Here is a 17675-nt window from a genome sequence, read left to right as displayed (position 1 = left end):
AATAAGCGACATTTGGAGTTGTAAAGACATTAATTTAAATTTGTTATCAGAAAATTATTGGAAATCCGACCTTTCGGCCAACATATGTATGTGATTTGTGAGCGATCTTTCTGTTTGAAAATTTCGACTAGCTGATTTTCGCATTTATTGATGGGTCAGGTTTTGGTATTAGAACGTGATCTATCTTGAAGTAACATTTTGACCATGTTTTTTCTTAGCTTAATATATCTGCTATGTAGCAGGAAAAGTTTTCAAAAAACAATTAACGTAAATAATGTATTGCAATAGCTAATATATAAGTAAATAAAAAAATAATGAAAATAAATTTAATACATATTTCTTTATTTACATTCATTTTTAGTCTTTTAAATCTATGCCTCTTCTTTGGTTTATTTCAATTAATCCCTCTCTCTAATCTCTTAATTCACCACCAACGTGGTGTGTTCTTTTGGCATTAATAAATTAAATATATCATAAATAAATAATGAAATTATATTTCTATTCAAATTTATATAATATTATTCTTTATCAGTGCGTCGATTTTTCGTATTTTTTATTACATATTTTATACATTTCAATATGTTTTTTTCATAAATTTTTAATAGCTTCACACAATTTCCTCTTGCCTTATATAATAGAATATCATTTAAGTGTGTGTACTTTTTTGTTGTTTGTGTTTTCAATAATGCTATGAACTTTTTTCGCTAATTAATTTTACTAATTAAATTTGCTAATTCGCTGTGGATTTATGTGTGTAAATATGTGAATTTTGTTGAATGTGTACATTTATGTATGTATATGTGAGAGTGTTTGTATGTGTGTATGTAAGTTTATCTTTAAGTTGTCTAAATGATTTCCATTGCACTAATTTTTATGAAAATCCCTTATAGTGTACGAAGAAAAATATTAGAAAAATTGCGTAGGCGGTTGGAAATGTAATTCGAGCGATGACATCGATTGTTTTTGCTATACGTATAGGATGTGGCGGTTCCTTTTTGCGCACTTGGACGAAGCAAGTCTGTAAAAAAGAGTGGTATAATATATATATATATTTTTGTTTTTTTTTTTTGTAAAAAGTCATAAGTTAATATTATTATAAGGGTTTTTAAAAAGTAACTGCGCTGAAGCGTTGTGGTTAGTTTGTTTTCTTTTGGGTAGTACTGGGTTCAGCAGCTCAATCTTGTATAAAATATATTGCGTTTTGGCTTAATCAGAGCGAAGTTGCTGTTGTGTTGTTATTTACTACTTACACATGATTCTCTACTTCGTGCGTCTTTTTTTTGTTTATCTGTCACTGAGTTTAAGCGGATTTATATTTATGTATTATATACATATATATAATATATATACATATATATAATACATTTCAATATCACTCGGGCAACCATGAAACTTGCCACATCAGACACGCGTGCTGTTTTGAACGCGTAAATATACATTTGTAGGTCAGATAGACTGCGGTAAATGAATAGTGGGGCATGATTTTATGCATATGACAAAAACGTGACCAAAATTTGCAGGCTCCCCACAAGTTTTCGCTTTTGTGCAGTGAATTTGCGCATATTTTTCATGGCGAAATTCGTTTTCAGGTTTGAGTGCCAAAAGCGATGAGGCACGTTGCCACCCGCAAGGAACTAATCGAATTTCGAATTTCCCGCACAAATTTGCAGCAGACTGCACACAACGTACGGTATAAAAATGCGAAAGGGCATAAAAGAAAGAACACAGCAGCAGACGTGTATGCGTCAGCTAAATTAACCCATATTTTAAAGCGCATAACCAACTTTTATAACTCGAACTTCTTTTTTGCTCTGTTGTCAACTTGCATAATCTTTGTTTGAACTTACAATACCGTTATTTTTATATGCTATGATTTGTTTTACCTCTGTTGCGCATCCGTTGTTGGCCGAGTGCGTGCACGGGCTGCTGCTGCCGCCACAAGTCGTACAGGCGACGATCTCGTTGGGGGCGCGAACATCGCGTCGCTTCTCACCCTGATAGATGGCGGTAAATTTGAAAAACTTTTTATGTTACAAATTTGGAATTTGGACAAATATTTGAGCAAATTTATTTTATTGATTTGGTTTTTAAATTTAACAGTTAAACAATCGAAAAGGGCGAATACCAAAATAATTTTCACAGAAATATGTCAAAATTCAAAGCAGGAAATTTTGTAATTCAATTCAAAATCAGTTAAAAATTGACAAACGCATAAACGAAGGAATCAAGTAGAACAGAGCAGCGAACGAGGAAATTAAGAGAAAAAAGGAATTGATTATTCAAAAATTCAAACTGTAATTGAATGGTTATTTAAAAAAATTAAAAGGTCAAGTGAACAGAGCTCTAGGCAACATAATTAGTAACTAAAAAAATAACGCACGTCTAAAATAAAATTATAAAAAAGAAAATCTTACCTAACTACTAAAATATTATATAATAAAAATAACACAAAATACAAAGTGGTTTAAAAAGTTATTTGCGCCTTAAAGTATACTACGGTGGCCATCTTCATTCATTATAGAAGCAAGAAGGATAGGTATAAAATAATTTTTGTTTAAAGAACTGTATAATTGTACCACTTAGTAAAGTGACCGTTTTTTCGTTAAACATGAGCTTTATACCATACATTGTGCTAAAGATCATGCTGATATCGATATTTTCTTTCGATAATTTTTGATAAATTAAAACTTAACTGTAACTGAAGCTTTTAGATGTAACAATAAATTTCATTATTAAATATTATCGATATATATAAATATTTCCTATCGATAATTATCGAATTATAGTAATAATTAATTTAAGTCGCTGTCATTTTGGTACACATCATCTTTGATATAACATATATTTTCCGATACACTTCGAGCTGTGCTCTTTTTGTAGTCTACTTTAAGGCGTAATAAGCGTTTTTACATCTCAAGCATACTACATAATGTGATATAATACTTTCCAATTCCATTCCATATACTTACCGGCTGTTTGTGCGTTTAATGTAAGCCGTTAGCGTTAAGAAAGTGAGAAATAGAGAGTTCATATATACATATATACATATATATATATATATACATATTGTATATAATTAAACAAATAAATTTTATATTTTTGTTGTAAATTTGTTTATTTGCCAATTTTTAGCATTGAGATTTGAAAGAAAAAATTCGTTTGGCAAACATATGCACATAAATATAGAGAAGTTTCGAATTCAAAATTATTAAATGAAAGCAAATTTATTTTCTTTAGTACGCTTTTAAATACAAATACTTTAACGAATTTGTTGGTATGAACTGAGCGGCGGCGGTGATGATTAGTTGGAAGGCGTTAGTACGCGATTTGGTTAAAATTTTGCAACAAACAACCAATTTTTTTTTTTTAATTATACTAGTTTTTGTATATATTTTTGGCGCAAAAAGCATTTAAAAAATTCAAAGTTAGGTGAGAGCGCATGTGTAGGCGCCGTGGTCGCATGACTTGATGATTGTTGATATGTTAGTGGGTGTCTAGTTGGGAGTGGTATGAAGTTTGTTATTTTTGTGTGAATGTGGCAACATTGTATGTATGTGGCTGGCAAAAGTTTTGGCAATGTGGCTCATTTTACTTGCTAGCTAATAAGTCTAATGCATTGTTGAGAAGCAGAAACTGTGTTTATTTTTTAACTAAAGCTGGAAGCACTTAAAAGTTTGGGTATACAAATGAAAGTAGAGAAAAATTGTTAGTGAAATGTATAAAATTTAGAAATAATTATGTTTTAAATGTTGAGTGGTTAAAAACAAAAATACAAAAGTTTTATATTGCAAAAATAATATTTTGAAGCAGAATTGGAAAACCAATAATTTTAATATACAAACTAACCGGAAATTATATTTTCTAAAACTAAACTAACTAAACAATGCTGGTAACATAACTACAAATTCTAGTTTAAAGTACTAAGTGTACGAATTGTTAAATTTTTTATAACACATACATATTTATTGTTCTACATGTTGAATAATGTTCGAAAAAATATGTTTTTGTAAACTTTTCTATTTTATAAAAAAAAAAAATAGTTTGAAAACTTGCAATAGTTTATTTTATTTTTGTAACTTCAGCTTAATATACAAAAATACTGTAAATATGCATTAAACCATCTATCCTCCATAAGTTAATTAAAAAATCTGTCTAAGCATACCTATGTTGGCTAAATCTGCCAAGTTCCAGACCTCGTACAAGAAAAAAAAACTTTTAAACGCCTTAGGCCTTCCCGGCTCTAAGTTAGCTTGTTCTGCCAAGCTCCAGACCTCGTACAACAACCAGTTTTAAACACCGTGAATGCTACAGGCTCTTCGTTATTTGATTCTATGTCCGTTTGACAGACAAAATCCAGTGTTAAAATAGATTTCCGATGTTCTCCAAAGTACACTGTATACAATTTTTTACTCAAACTCGTTGCATGTTTTAGTATGTAACTGTAGTGGCACCCTTACTTCAAAAACGAGTTCTATAAAACAGCTAGATTTGATAAAGTTTAAGCGAAAATTTAGACAATTGGACGTGGGTGGAAGTAGGTCCAACAGAAGAGGCCTAAGATCTACACAGCAGATTTCTTATTGCTTACTACCATTATAAATATATAATACAATTTTTATTTTCGAGTACTGTCGAGAAAGGGAGAGATCGAGCGCTGCTTACCTCTAAAGATTCGAAAAAACTCTTGTATCCAGAACTGTCTACGAAAGTAAACAAAGTATTTTAAATTTTTATAAGTAATATTTTGATATATCTTTTTAAGCATGGGTCTTTCAGGTATATGGCATATAATAACATCTGATTAAATTTTACCCGGATTGACAAAAAAAAAAAACATTTTGACACATTTTATTACAACACAAGAAATTTTGTTGCAACTGAGCCCCGCGATAAGGCTTCTATATACGCAGAGCTTGAGACATCAAAATCTACGTTTTTAGATTACAAATGCATTAGAAAGGATTTCTTTGAAAGATAAAGTATAGCGTCTTTTAATAGGAATGGCGTGATTTTGACAGTTCGTGGCGGCCATGTTTGTTTACGGAATTGTGTCAAATGTTGTAGTGTGTTCAGTGGGGTTTGCCATTTCATCATGTCACGTTTCATTTTGGTACAACGCTTGGCAATTGTTCAAGGTTATTACGCAAATTCACGTTCATCAGGGTGGTTACGTTAAGAGCTCTTCGCGCAAAATCGTCTCGATCGTCTCAGATGAGACCCATTAATGGCTTAATAGCTGCGTCAACAAAAATCTATTAGTAGGTAGTAGGTCTAATTAGGTGAGCCAAATTCACTTATTTTTCCGGAAACGCAATGCATCATCGGGCCTTAATCGACGTGAACGATCTCTATTTTTATTTCTTCTCGTTCCCACGACAGTCGGGTCTACGTAATCGGAACGGAACCGGATTTATTCCAGCCAGGGACTGTCAACTCGGCAGAATTCTGCCGCTACAACAACAACAACAACACCTCTAATAAGACGGTGCGCCGTCTCATGTTTCACGTCTAAACATAGACACATTGCCTCTAGATTATTTTCTCTTAAATCAAAGGTTTACGCCAATTAACCACGAACGCTCGAGGAGCTCGAAGAAATGCTGTATCGGGTTATCGAAAATTGGTGTAAACGGGTGGAGATATGCAAACGGAGCAGTGGTAGCCATTTGGCCAACATTTCGAATTGCGTTGATACTTAGTTGTTCTTTTTTGATATTTTTGGCGCTGCACTTAAGTTCTTGAGACTTCGTTTTTTGTTCAAAACCTACGCTTTCATATCGCAACTTGTCACTTGAACTTTTACTATTGCTTACAATAAGAATATTTTTTAATGCAGAGCTTTAATTTGTTATATAATGCTTTATTGTCTATATAAAAAAATATAAAAAAATAATAAAATCACTTGAGAGCTTTTTAATCAGCTAAATTGTTGTAATGAGTCACTACTTTTGTCATTAGCTTACCTGTACTGGTATATCCCAATCTTCTAAAGCTATTTTATGCTCAATTCTATTCTACATTTTTTACTTTCTCATAGTTTATATCCTTTTGTTTAGCGGATAAGCACTTAATATCCCTGCTTGAGCGTCATGAAAATCAACAAAAGCGCAGTTGGATTTAGTTGCTTTTCTTTTATACCACAAACACACATACAAATCGACTTTTGTGGCGGTTATTTGTGAAGGAACAAGGAGATAAAAGTAAAGCTCAAACTTTTTGATGAGCTGAGATTTTGTTGTATGTACCTACGTTCTTCGTTGGGTCTTTAAAGGGCTCAAATTAAGCGTCTTAACGCGGAAATTCGTTTCGGTTAGTACTTGAGAAACTTTTGGCATGCGCAAGTCGATGCTAAGTGCAAGAACACTTGACCTTTTTGTTTTTGGTTAATGGGAAATTCATATTTATAGTTACACTTACAGTTTCGGCATTCATAGCGCCCAAGCCATGACCATTGGCGGCTTCCGGCTGCGCCACCTGCTCATAAAAAGGTACCGGCGAACTGGAACGCGATTGCTTGCGGCGCGGTGGCTTCACCGGTAAATGGCCGCTGGCATCAGCCACACCTTGCGTATCCAACGTGGCGGACGTCTTTTCATCTTCCCCCGGCATTTGTAATGTCGCTGCGTCCGTATTCGCCATCGAAAGTTCGGCAATGCTGGAGGCATTTTCATCTTCTGCCTGCTTGCTGCCGCCACCGCTTAGTATCAGCGGCGGCGTGTTTGTTGAAATGGAACGACGCTGCTGTGTCGGCGCGGCTAAAGCTGGCAATGTGGACTCCACTTCAACCGTTACTGTAGTCTCAAGTTGCGGCATGTTCGCGCCCTCTGCGGTAGCAAAAGTTGGTTCCGTGTAGACTGGTTCGATGACAGTGGACATGGTGGTGGAGGGTGTTTTAGTGCGCCCAGCCTCTGTGTCCACGTAAGAGCTGGTCGCCGATGTTGCCGAGCTCGGTGAGCGCGTACGTCGACGTATGGAACGCGCACGTAAATTTTGCATTGCCACACCAATTATGCCGCCATGTTGTTCCTCCCAGCGTATACGCGGTGCATCAACGGTACTCATGCCGTATGACGTTGTTGGCACGGGTGGTGGCGATGGTGGTAACGGTGTTTGTGTGGTAGACGTTGATAGGTCCGTATGGTAGGGATGCATCGGTGTGGGCGTGACGGGTATGCTGGTGCCGGTTGTAGTGCTGCTGGCCGCACCCATTGTGGCCTTTTCAGACGACAAAGCAGCATGAAATTCTCGTTCGATTATACCCTACATTTTGGTACTATTACTTGGTACACGTACATATACAATTGGGATTTGGATTTGAATGGTTTTCATACAATTGATTGTGTGTCGAAATTTGAGTTCAATGACATAATAAAGCGGCGATTTTGGCTTTGTGGCTGCATGAATTTGCAAAACGCTCTGAAAACTGGGTAATATTGTTGGTGTAAATTTGTGGTAAGGCAGCAGAAGTTTTTGGTGGATTAAGAAGCTCTTCGAGTGGGCTGTGGTTTAAGTTATGGTCGGTGGGTGGTAATCGTTTATCGAGTTTTAATTATTTAGCAAGCATTAAATAGGGCGGCTAGAAATATTAGTGGTTCATCTGAACACAGGCTAAATATAGTTCGTTATTATTTGGATATCTGCTCTAATTGAAACAGGACAAGCACAGGATAAATGGCTTTTTTTTGTTAAGGTAATATGTCAACATTCGTTTCCAGTTGGGTATAGCTAAGTTCTTAATTGCGCTAGCAGCAAAAACAACAATATTAAAATCTTAAGATTGAACATAGTCAAGTCATTAAACAATTATCTTACAGAACTGTTTCATATTTATTAGTAAATATAATTCTAAATTCTATAATAATTCTTTATTAGTTCTATATAATTCTGTAAATTCAGTATTTAGATTTCAAGCTCAAATTTTTAAATTCATATCAAAAAAACAAAAAAAAATGTCAAAAATCTAAAATATTGTTGTCGCTTTTTGTGTTCATTTTATTATTCACAGTTTTGGACAATTTGGGTAAAAATATTTTCTTTAAAATTTATATCTTAGTACCTACATCTAAATACCTAATGTTTTGGACACTATTTCCGATATTCTCCCTAGACCAGACACGAAGACCTTTTCTTTCTGAGCATTGTTTCTGTTAAACTCATTCAACTACGGCTATTTGACATCACCTTAATTGAGTCAATTAACTAATTGCATACAATAAGATTTAGTGGTAAAATTTCTTATCAAATTAATTAAGGGTCAGTTCCACAAGTTCATATAAAGCTTAGTTTTCTTTAACTTAAAAAAATACTATCAAGCTTCTCAATAGAAAACTAAGTAAACATAATAAAGAGTTTGATGTAGACAAATTTACTATAAAATCAGTTAATTTTTATTAAATATTTGTAAAAAATAATAAATAAAAATATTTCGGCTGATTTATATCTACATTAAGAATTAACGTACTCACACATCTAAAAATTAGTTAACTAAATTTTTTGAAATCAACAAACTGATGTCTGCTATCAGAGATCGTGGGAGAGACTCAAATATGAAAATATTTTCTATTAACATTAATTTCAAACTAAATATTTTTATTATCATGATTCCAAAAATTTCTTGCCAATTAAATTTTTTGACTGCTAATACAATGAGCTTTATAGCGGAACCACGGCGCTCAATCGATAGTGAGAGATAAGAGAAAGCGAGAACAAACTCATTCGATCTTTTTTGTGATTAAACTGTTACTTTAAGTTTACCATAGCGTCCAAGCACCGAAAGGTTCCCATAAAAATATTGTAGTACAAATTTATCGACTTTATTTTCTGATGAAAATATGTCGATATATGTATATGAAATCATTGATTATGCACAAGGAATTGCCAACCCTAGTGAAAAGCATAGTGACCAATTCCTGAAAAGGTATGAAACAGATGTATTTAGTACAAATTTAACGTTTTCATATGAGTTTCTTCGAATTCAATGAATTTAGGGAAACATCGATATACAAATACAATCAATATTTTCGGATGAATATATATCGATATACATATATACGAAATCAGTGGTTATTCGTAAAGATTTGCCAAACCATTCACTCTTTTTTGTCGTTAAACTGATACCACATGCTATAGTTTTGACTACCATAGCGCCCAAGCCCTGAAAAGTTATCAATGGATATTTAAAAAAAAAAATGTATCAGCTTTGTATGATTTTTTACGAATTCAATTATTTTTGGGGAAAAATCGGTGTACAAAAAATCGATATTTTCAGATGAAAATATATCGATATATTCAAAATTATTCGCGATCGCCAAGAATTGTTAACCCATTTGACCATCATTCCGCCCAAGCCTTAAAAAGTTAGTGAATGGATGTTTTTTAACAAATTTATCGACTTTATACTTTATAGAGTTTCTTCAAAATCAATGATTTTGGAAGAAAAATCGGTATATAATTAATCGCTATTTTCGTATGAAAAGATATCGATATATTGGTAGTTATTTGCGATTGCCGAGAATTGCAAACCCATTCGACTACCATAGCTTCAAAGCCCCGAAAAGTTATTGAAAGTTACCAAACGGATAATTTAGAATAAACATAACGTCAGAAAAACTCGATATGCGAACAATCAATATTTACGGTTGAAAATATATCGGTATATGGGAAATAATTCGTTAAGAATTGCACACCAATTTGACTGCCATAGATCCCAAGCCATGAAAAGTTACCACACCGATGCTTTGGCATAAATTTATCTATTTTGTATACATTTGTCAATTTTATATAAGTTTCTTAGAACTTAATGATTTTAGAAGAAATATCGATGCTTAAGCCTTCCATATTTTGGACCAAAAATGTATCGTTAAATATGAAATCATAATTTTATCGACTTAATATAAGTTTTATCGAGTAAATTGCATAGTTATGATCCATAAGAACATCAATTTTTTCGAACTCACTTTTCAGGGAACTCACAGGTCAATCCTCTATTTTGGTTTTAAGCAAAATTTGACTTGTAACGAGTCGTACCATTTCGAATTGATAGAACACAGCAAACTCGCAATAATTATACAGAGTGCGAAACATATGAGTAAACAAATGAATATCTTTTCTGGGTCGTTATTTTCACCATTAACTTATTAGTATATATACATTTTTATGACTAAGAAAATAATGCTTTATAGAAATTTACAGCAATACATTTGCTTCGAAAACGATAACTGCTAATTGATACATAATCCATTTTTATCGTCTTATAATTAATATTTTTCACATTAAAAGCAGCTCCCACGATCTATCACTACTTAAAAACTACTATTTTTTCATACTACGTGTACTACATTTAAAAGCGTGTTATCACAGTATGCAAATTAAGTATGCAAACCGGCCATGAAATCAAGATTAGCAGCCAATTTCAACAATTCAAATATTATGACAAAAAAATATTACGAAAATATTATATCTAACGAAAAAACTTATGATCTATGAAGTAATTGAAAATAATCAAACGCGAATGTTTACAGTAATAATTAAAGTATTAAATTTTAATTATTAAACTTGTTTTTGGTATACTGTTATTGAAAAAATGTGGACTGAAGCACTTACTTGTTAGGAATTCGCAAATCAATTGATAATTCGAATTGTTTTTTTTTTATATACAAGACCTGGATCGGTAAGTCATATAAAAAGAGTGTGCACGCGCCTTACGTAAAAGCTAAAGAATTTCGACGCTTTTATTTTTATTGCACAGTTTCATAGGGGACTTCACAACAAAGCTAATACAAATCATAAGATAACACAGCAGTAATTATTGAAAATATTCTTAACTGAAAAAAAAATACGCAGCTAGAAATACAGTGGAAGCTAAAAAGCGTTGTTTCAGCAGTTTCGCAGACAACTCTTTCTCCACCTGCACCAATTTTTTGCAATATTTTATTTATTTTTTGTTTAAAATTTTTTCAATACATAACATTTTTCCCAATTATAAGTGACCTTAAAGTGTGTTTTTTTTCACCATTACGCTGTACTCAAGCCATATTTGAAGCGACTATTTAAATATCGATAAATATTTTTTAATTCATTTATAACCTATAAAATGCATTATTTAATGTGTGACACAAAAAGAAAAAAAGAACGAATTTGACAAATACATACAATTGTTTCAAAATTCAGACAGTTAAATGATCAGAAGTAATTAGTTTCGTAAATTAAAACCAAACATTGCCATAATCAAACCAAATAAAACAACTGTTTAAACGAATATCGGAGTATCGAAAACCGAAGCACAAAATCGATAGTACAAAATGCAACAATGTACAATGCCAGGCTAAAAATGTAAACTGAGAACAGAAGTAGAAGAAGCGCATAGCTGACATTGAAAGCGTGCAACTACGAGGTGTTTTTTCAAAATGTTGGAAACCAAAAGCGGAAAAGAAATAAAAAGAAAAAAAGATACTGGAACTTCCAGCGGCGAACTGAAGTATATTAATACGAAAACAAGATTTAAATTTTGTTTCTTTAATATTGAGAAATCAGTGGCGAAAATCACATGCCGTTTCAGTGGAGTGTTGTGGAGTATAGGAGAGTCTTTTGCACTGAGAAAGGATTTGGGAGAGAAGTGGCAAAATTGTTATGAATTTGGAAAATTTTGAGCGGTGTTATCGATACCAGTGTGTATGGGGAAATGAAGAGTGTGAGTGATATAGGAAAAGAGTGCAAATTATGGATAGTGTGAGTGATGGAGCAGAAGTGTATGAATTATAGAAAAAAAGTGTGTGAGTTATGGAAATTAGATGTTAAGAAAATTGACACTCGAACTGCTGTACTTTTGTTCACGAAATTAATGTTGACATGACATGATGGCCTCTGATGACTATGTGCATGATGAGTGTGATGAAAAGAATAATGATGCTCATGATGAGTATAATTATGATGATGCTGTGTTACAGGGATGTACAATTTTTACAGATGACATTGCTGTTGCTGTTCATGATAATAAAGCAATGAATGTTGCTGCAGTTGCAGGCAGTTTTTCGGATGTGGCGCTTGAAGAGAGAATTTAGATTTTGCCAAAAACACATAAACTTGAATTTGTTGTTGGGAAAAACAAAGCAACAAACTTTTTGTGAAAATTCCAATAGCTGCGGCGCCTTGTAATATTTACTGATGCAAATTGGAAAATAAACCAAATTTTTGTGAATACTTGTATTTCAAATATAAATTTTAACTATTGTGCCTTTTTTGAAAAACAAATATTTATTAATGCTGCCAGTTTGTTGTTGATTTGTTCATCTTTTGTTGTGTTACATTATCATTTTTTTTTGTGTGAGGTGCATGAATTTTTAATTTGTTGTTGTAGGTTTTGAATATTTTTTAAATATTTTTTTTTGTGTTTTTTTTTTTTTTTTGAAATAGCTTACCAAAGGACTTGCAAGAATTACTCCAATCCTGCTTAGAACCGCTGGAAGACGCTGGAAAAATTTACACAAAATAATTCTAGTATTCATACTAAAACACACTTTAAGTTTGTTTTGTTTAAAAATTGAATTGAGCTTGAATTGAAAATTGAAATTTCGGCATTTGGTAAAAAAAAAATTTTTTCTGTATGCAAAGCAAACCTTTAGTCAGTTTGTGAGCATTTTTAATGGGGATAATATTTTTATGTTTATTTTTTAGTTTTTTTGTTTAGTTTTTTAAGATATTTTTTTTAAATTTTAGTTTGTTTTTTCATTGCAAGCACACTGTGCAAAATGCAGCTTCTGCTTGTGGTTACTGAATGGTCGATTGTTTGCTTGATTAATTGTTTATTTGTTTGATCATGTCTTGTTGCGATTAATCACGAAAATTGGGAACAATGTTAGTTCTGCTTATAATATTTGCTATTTTCAATAAGTCATTTAATTTTTCAATTACTTTAAATGCTTATATTTTTGGCTTACACGTTTTTACTTTGAACTTCCATTCTTTCTAACGGAGCTGCCGTGCAACGTTACAATTTGGGGTATTATTAGTTTTGTTTTTGTTTGGGAGGGAACGCTGTACACAGTGGATAGTAAATAGTTTTTAGGTGGGCTATGTACCGCTGGATTTAAAAAAATCTGGTATATTTGTAAATTTCGATAGAAAAAATATAAAAAAACATGATTACTTGTAAAAAAAAAATTTTTGTTTTGGGAAGTAATTTTGTAATATATTTTTATTTTTATTTTAGTAATTCTTTTTTTTTAATTTTATTTAATTATAAAAATTAACAAAAAAATTTTTTTTTTAATATTTTATGAATATTATTTTTAATTTTTTTTTTAAATATTTTATTTATATTATTTTTTTATTATATAATTTTTTTTTTTAAATATTGTTTGTAATTTTTAACTTATAAATTGAGATACCAAATTGTTTACTATATTTTTTTTGCGTTACCTAAGGGGTGAGTAATGTAAATTTTATTAAGGACAATAGTACAAATTTTCTGTTTTTCCGAAAACACACATTTGGTTAAACTGTAATATAAACTTATAATAAATTTTATTAAAACATAATAAATGCAAACAGAAAAAAAATTAAGAAAAAATATTATAAAACACATAGCAATGGAATTTTGTAGGCCAAAATATTTTGGAGTTATGCAAACATGACATTTGATTAATAATTCGTACAAGACTGGCATTATCACATAAAATACACATACAAATAAACAGACGGAATATATATTTTTTGAGTTTAAGTGAATAAAGGTGTGGAATAAATTAGGAAATACAATGTAATGCATGAGTGTTACAAAAAAAAAAAAAATTCGGAATTTTAAGAAAACAAATAAATTTAAAAAAATATAAGTTCAAACAAAATCTTATAATCTTCACAAAGAAATTGTAAAAAGTTGTAGAACTAAAAGTTTTTAAATTTTTTTTTAAATTTAATTTTTAAAATAAATTTAAAAAAATTAAAATGAAATTAAAAAAAATTAAAATGCATTTTTTAACAACATTTATAAAATATTTTTTTATAATGTTTTTAAAAATATTTTTTAAATAAAAAAACGTAAGAGCATGTACCGTTTTCTTTAGATAAAAAAGATGAAATAGTTTAAAAAAATATGCCGAAGTCAAAAAAATAAAGACAGAGTTTTAGATATAAATGTTGAAATATTTTAAGATGATTTCATATGTTGAAATCAAAAAAAAGAAGATTGAAATATAATTTTAAATTGTAAAGCAAAAGGCTTGAAGAACAAGCCTATAGTAAAATACTAAGGCTGTCACTCATACCGTACGCATATTTTTAAAATGGACTGTCGATGATTTTTGTATGTTTTTATACTAAGCAACGGGTATGTGAAATATGGGCATACTTTTCAAGACATATTAATAGAGAAACAGGCGTTCGTAGCCAAGTTTAAATACGCTAATAAATATTACTTCGTTTAATTGGAAAAAGTATAGCAAGTGTTTTAGAAGAAAGTAGTAGATTAAGTGTTAGAAAGTGTCAAATTAAAATAGTAGGAAAATTAATAAAATATAAAATGATATTAGTTATTAAAGCGGAGAGTAAAGAATGGACGCTGCTTGGTATGGAATTTCGACTGTGATTGGGTTTTAAAAAATACATGTAATATCTCACTAAAATATATTAATATTTTGTTATAACTTTTATTGAAAAAAATTTATATATATTATTACACTAAAACCATTTAATTGTTCGCATAACAATTCGTTTTTACTGCATTTGTTAAAATTTCATAAATAATGTATTTCGTTAATAATGAAAAAGTTTTAATTCTCAGCCTGTTTTTGCTTTTTGCGCAAGTGTCATAGACAGAGATAGATATATGTACTGTTGCGCGTGGTGGCTTTTAATGAATGGTTAAATGTATAGAGAGTTAGAGAGATAGTGAGACAGTAATGGGACAGACAAACAATAAGGTTGTGTATGTATGGGTGTGTGTGTGTGTCGTATATGTATGAGATGTTGTTTTATTACCTGTGTGACAGGATTCTCGCCAGGTCGATAGACAGCATTATGTTGTGGCCGCTTGCGACCCATATAATTTACGCATACAAACTCCAGTAGCGAGGCGTAGATGAAGCACATGCAGACGCCATCCCAAACATTCATGGCGGTGAGATTGGAGACGACGGGCAGTGTGCTGCGGAAACCGTTGGATGTTGTAAAGAAATTCAACATTGTTGTTACACCTAGGTTTGGATGGTCCACCACACAAAAAACAAAAAAAAATAGAAATAAAGCAGTCAAAGTCAATTAATTTATAGAGTTAGGTACATATATGAGTTATACATATTTTATAGGGTAGGAAGTGGATATTTTCGGTAATGGGTTGTTAGTTATTTTGTATTTAATGTTGTGAGATCGTTATACCTGATATAGATGAGGAGTGGTGTGTTTTTAATATTTCAGCAAGTTAGGTGAGTTATTTAAGAAATGCTATTTAAGATCTGTGTGTATAAATAAGTATTAAGCATTCAGCGTTTGTATTAAGTGCATTTTTTGTTGCTATATGAGCTTGTTAAAAAATTAAAAAAAGTGTTTAATTTATTTTTAATGTAGTTTTCTGCTTTCTTTTAAATAAAATACTGTTTTTTGACTTACTTATATAATATATTGTCTAATCTAATCTATATTATAGCCTTATACAAAACTGCTGACTCTATTACTGATATTGATAGGTCAGTTTGTTTGACTGTTATATGCTATAGTGATCAGATTTGAATAATTTCTTCGGAGATTACAGCATTAGCTTAGGCAATAATCCATAAGAAATTTTTTGCGGATATCTTGTCAAATAAAAAATTTTTCCATACCAGAACTTGCTTTTGCTTGGCAATTTTGTATGGCAGCTATATGCTTTAGTGGTCCGATTTCAAACCTTTTGCACAAATAAATTTTTTTTTTAATTCAATCCCTCAATCTAAACATTTTGCTTTCTTCAGTAGTATTCGGAAATCTCCCAAAATATTTCACAACACTGCTCTTATCTACAGAGTCGTTAACTACTTGCCTTGCATATCATGTAATTTACCTAAATTTCTTAAATTTACGACTTAATGCACATTTTTCATTGCAGCTTCCTACAATAAGCTAACACTCACTCGTTTGCATCTTAATATATATTTATGCTTCAATTTGAGTACCGGCGGTGGCAGTGGCAGTTGTATATCGCACAACAAGTGCCTAACTAGTTACTAAAATGCATAATATGGTATAACGGCATTCAGCATATTTTGTCTCACTTTCTTACTTTATACGTTTTGTTCTTGCCATTCTCAATTTGCTTACCACTTATCACAGTGGTACAGCGCGAAGGTACTAGGAAACTATTAACTGTATTTTTGAATGGTTTAAAATTTAAAATTTTACAGAAAAAACGTGAACTTAGTCTGTTCCGAAAATATAATACCCTTCACAGGTGCATATTTTATAGCATAAAATGGTATAAAAAAACAACAAATATCCGCAGATTGTAGCGATGATTTGGGTAATAAGCTCTGCCAAATTTTATGAAGATACCTCGTCAAATGATGAAATTTTTCATACAAGCGCTTAATTTCGATCGTTCAATATGTATGGCAGCTATATGCTATAGTTATCCGATATCGGCGGATCCGACAAATGAGCAGCTTCTTTGGGAGATAAGGACGTGTGCAAAATTTTACATTGATATCTCAAAACCTGATGACTTTAAGTACATATTTCGCTACCAAACTCGTCTGTACATATACAAACTAACAGGCAAGCATGTATGGCATAAATTTAGAGTAGCCTTGACTAGGAATTCGCTGTATGTATGTATGTAGGTGGGCATATATATATGCGTTCATCATTCCTTCCCTACTTTTATGCAATGCCTACGCACAATAGCTTACATATATTCCATACATAAAATTATATACAATTATTAAGGCAAAATATCAGTGTACATAAATATAAAAAATGTATATTTAACAACTGTACTTTTATATTTGTATTATTTTATGTCAACATTAATACTTATCTCTCGACAATGAGCATTAAGTCTCCACAACAACAAAATGCTTACAAAATACACATCCGTCATTCATATAAATATTTACTTAGCTGTAGGTAATCAGTTAAATAAACCTTGTAAATGTCAGTATAAAAGAGTTCGCATCATTTACTTTGCTTTCTTCCTTTACTAAGCATCCTTCCGGTTCATTGCCATTTAGTTTAGTATATCTGGTATACTTTATAATATAATATATGCATGTATACAAGAGCTAAGTGCTCACATATTATTTTTCATATTTATCAATAAACTTACTACAAAATGTTGCAAGTTACGATGTCCGTTATTTTTTTATTGACAACGGATGTGCTAAACCGCTGCTCTGTTGCATGGTTACAAGTAAGTTCCGGCCGCAAATGGTTTGCTTTTTGCATAAGCCACAAATGGGCTTGCACTGCAATATACTTATATATTTGACCGGGGAAAAAAACACTGAGATCAAATAAAGAGTTACGTGTGCCATATCTGGTCGTAATAGTTAGAGTATTACTCTATACATACCGCGAGAAGTAGAGGCAAAATGTAGAATGAGCTATCTAAGCTCTTGTACGAAAGAAGATATAAGTATATACATAATTGCGATATACCCAATTTTGCTATTGGTAGTATAATTCAACGTTAGGGTTCTACAAAGCTTTAA

The 17675-nt window shown here is 31.6% G+C and overlaps 1 protein-coding gene across 21 annotated transcripts in view; it reads right to left on the bottom strand.

Moving 5' to 3' along the window:
* Positions 1-321: 321 nt before the first annotated feature.
* The window catches only part of pHCl-1 (pH-sensitive chloride channel 1), a 117269-nt gene continuing 99915 nt past the window's right edge, over positions 322-17675 (bottom strand). For 17 of the 21 annotated variants that reach the window (XM_036358112.2, XM_036358111.2, XM_036358107.2 and 14 more), the window contains 5 exons: positions 14974-15188; positions 12417-12467; positions 6418-7260; positions 1884-1994; positions 322-1018 (listed from right to left, as the gene is read on the bottom strand). In XM_036358112.2, the coding sequence (XP_036214005.2) occupies positions 872-1018; positions 1884-1994; positions 6418-7260; positions 12417-12467; positions 14974-15188 (1367 nt within the window). In that variant the 3' untranslated portion in view covers positions 322-871. The remainder of the gene's footprint in view (positions 1019-1883; positions 1995-6417; positions 7261-12416; positions 12468-14973; positions 15189-17675) is intronic. The other 4 variants (XM_036358113.2, XM_070112253.1, XM_036358114.2 and 1 more) reach the window with 4 other exon arrangements.

The sequence above is a fragment of the Bactrocera oleae genome, chromosome 6 (genome assembly GCF_042242935.1).
Source record: "Bactrocera oleae isolate idBacOlea1 chromosome 6, idBacOlea1, whole genome shotgun sequence".
Classification (NCBI taxonomy): domain Eukaryota; kingdom Metazoa; phylum Arthropoda; class Insecta; order Diptera; family Tephritidae; genus Bactrocera; species Bactrocera oleae.
This window is presented reverse-complemented; position numbering and strand designations above follow the sequence as displayed.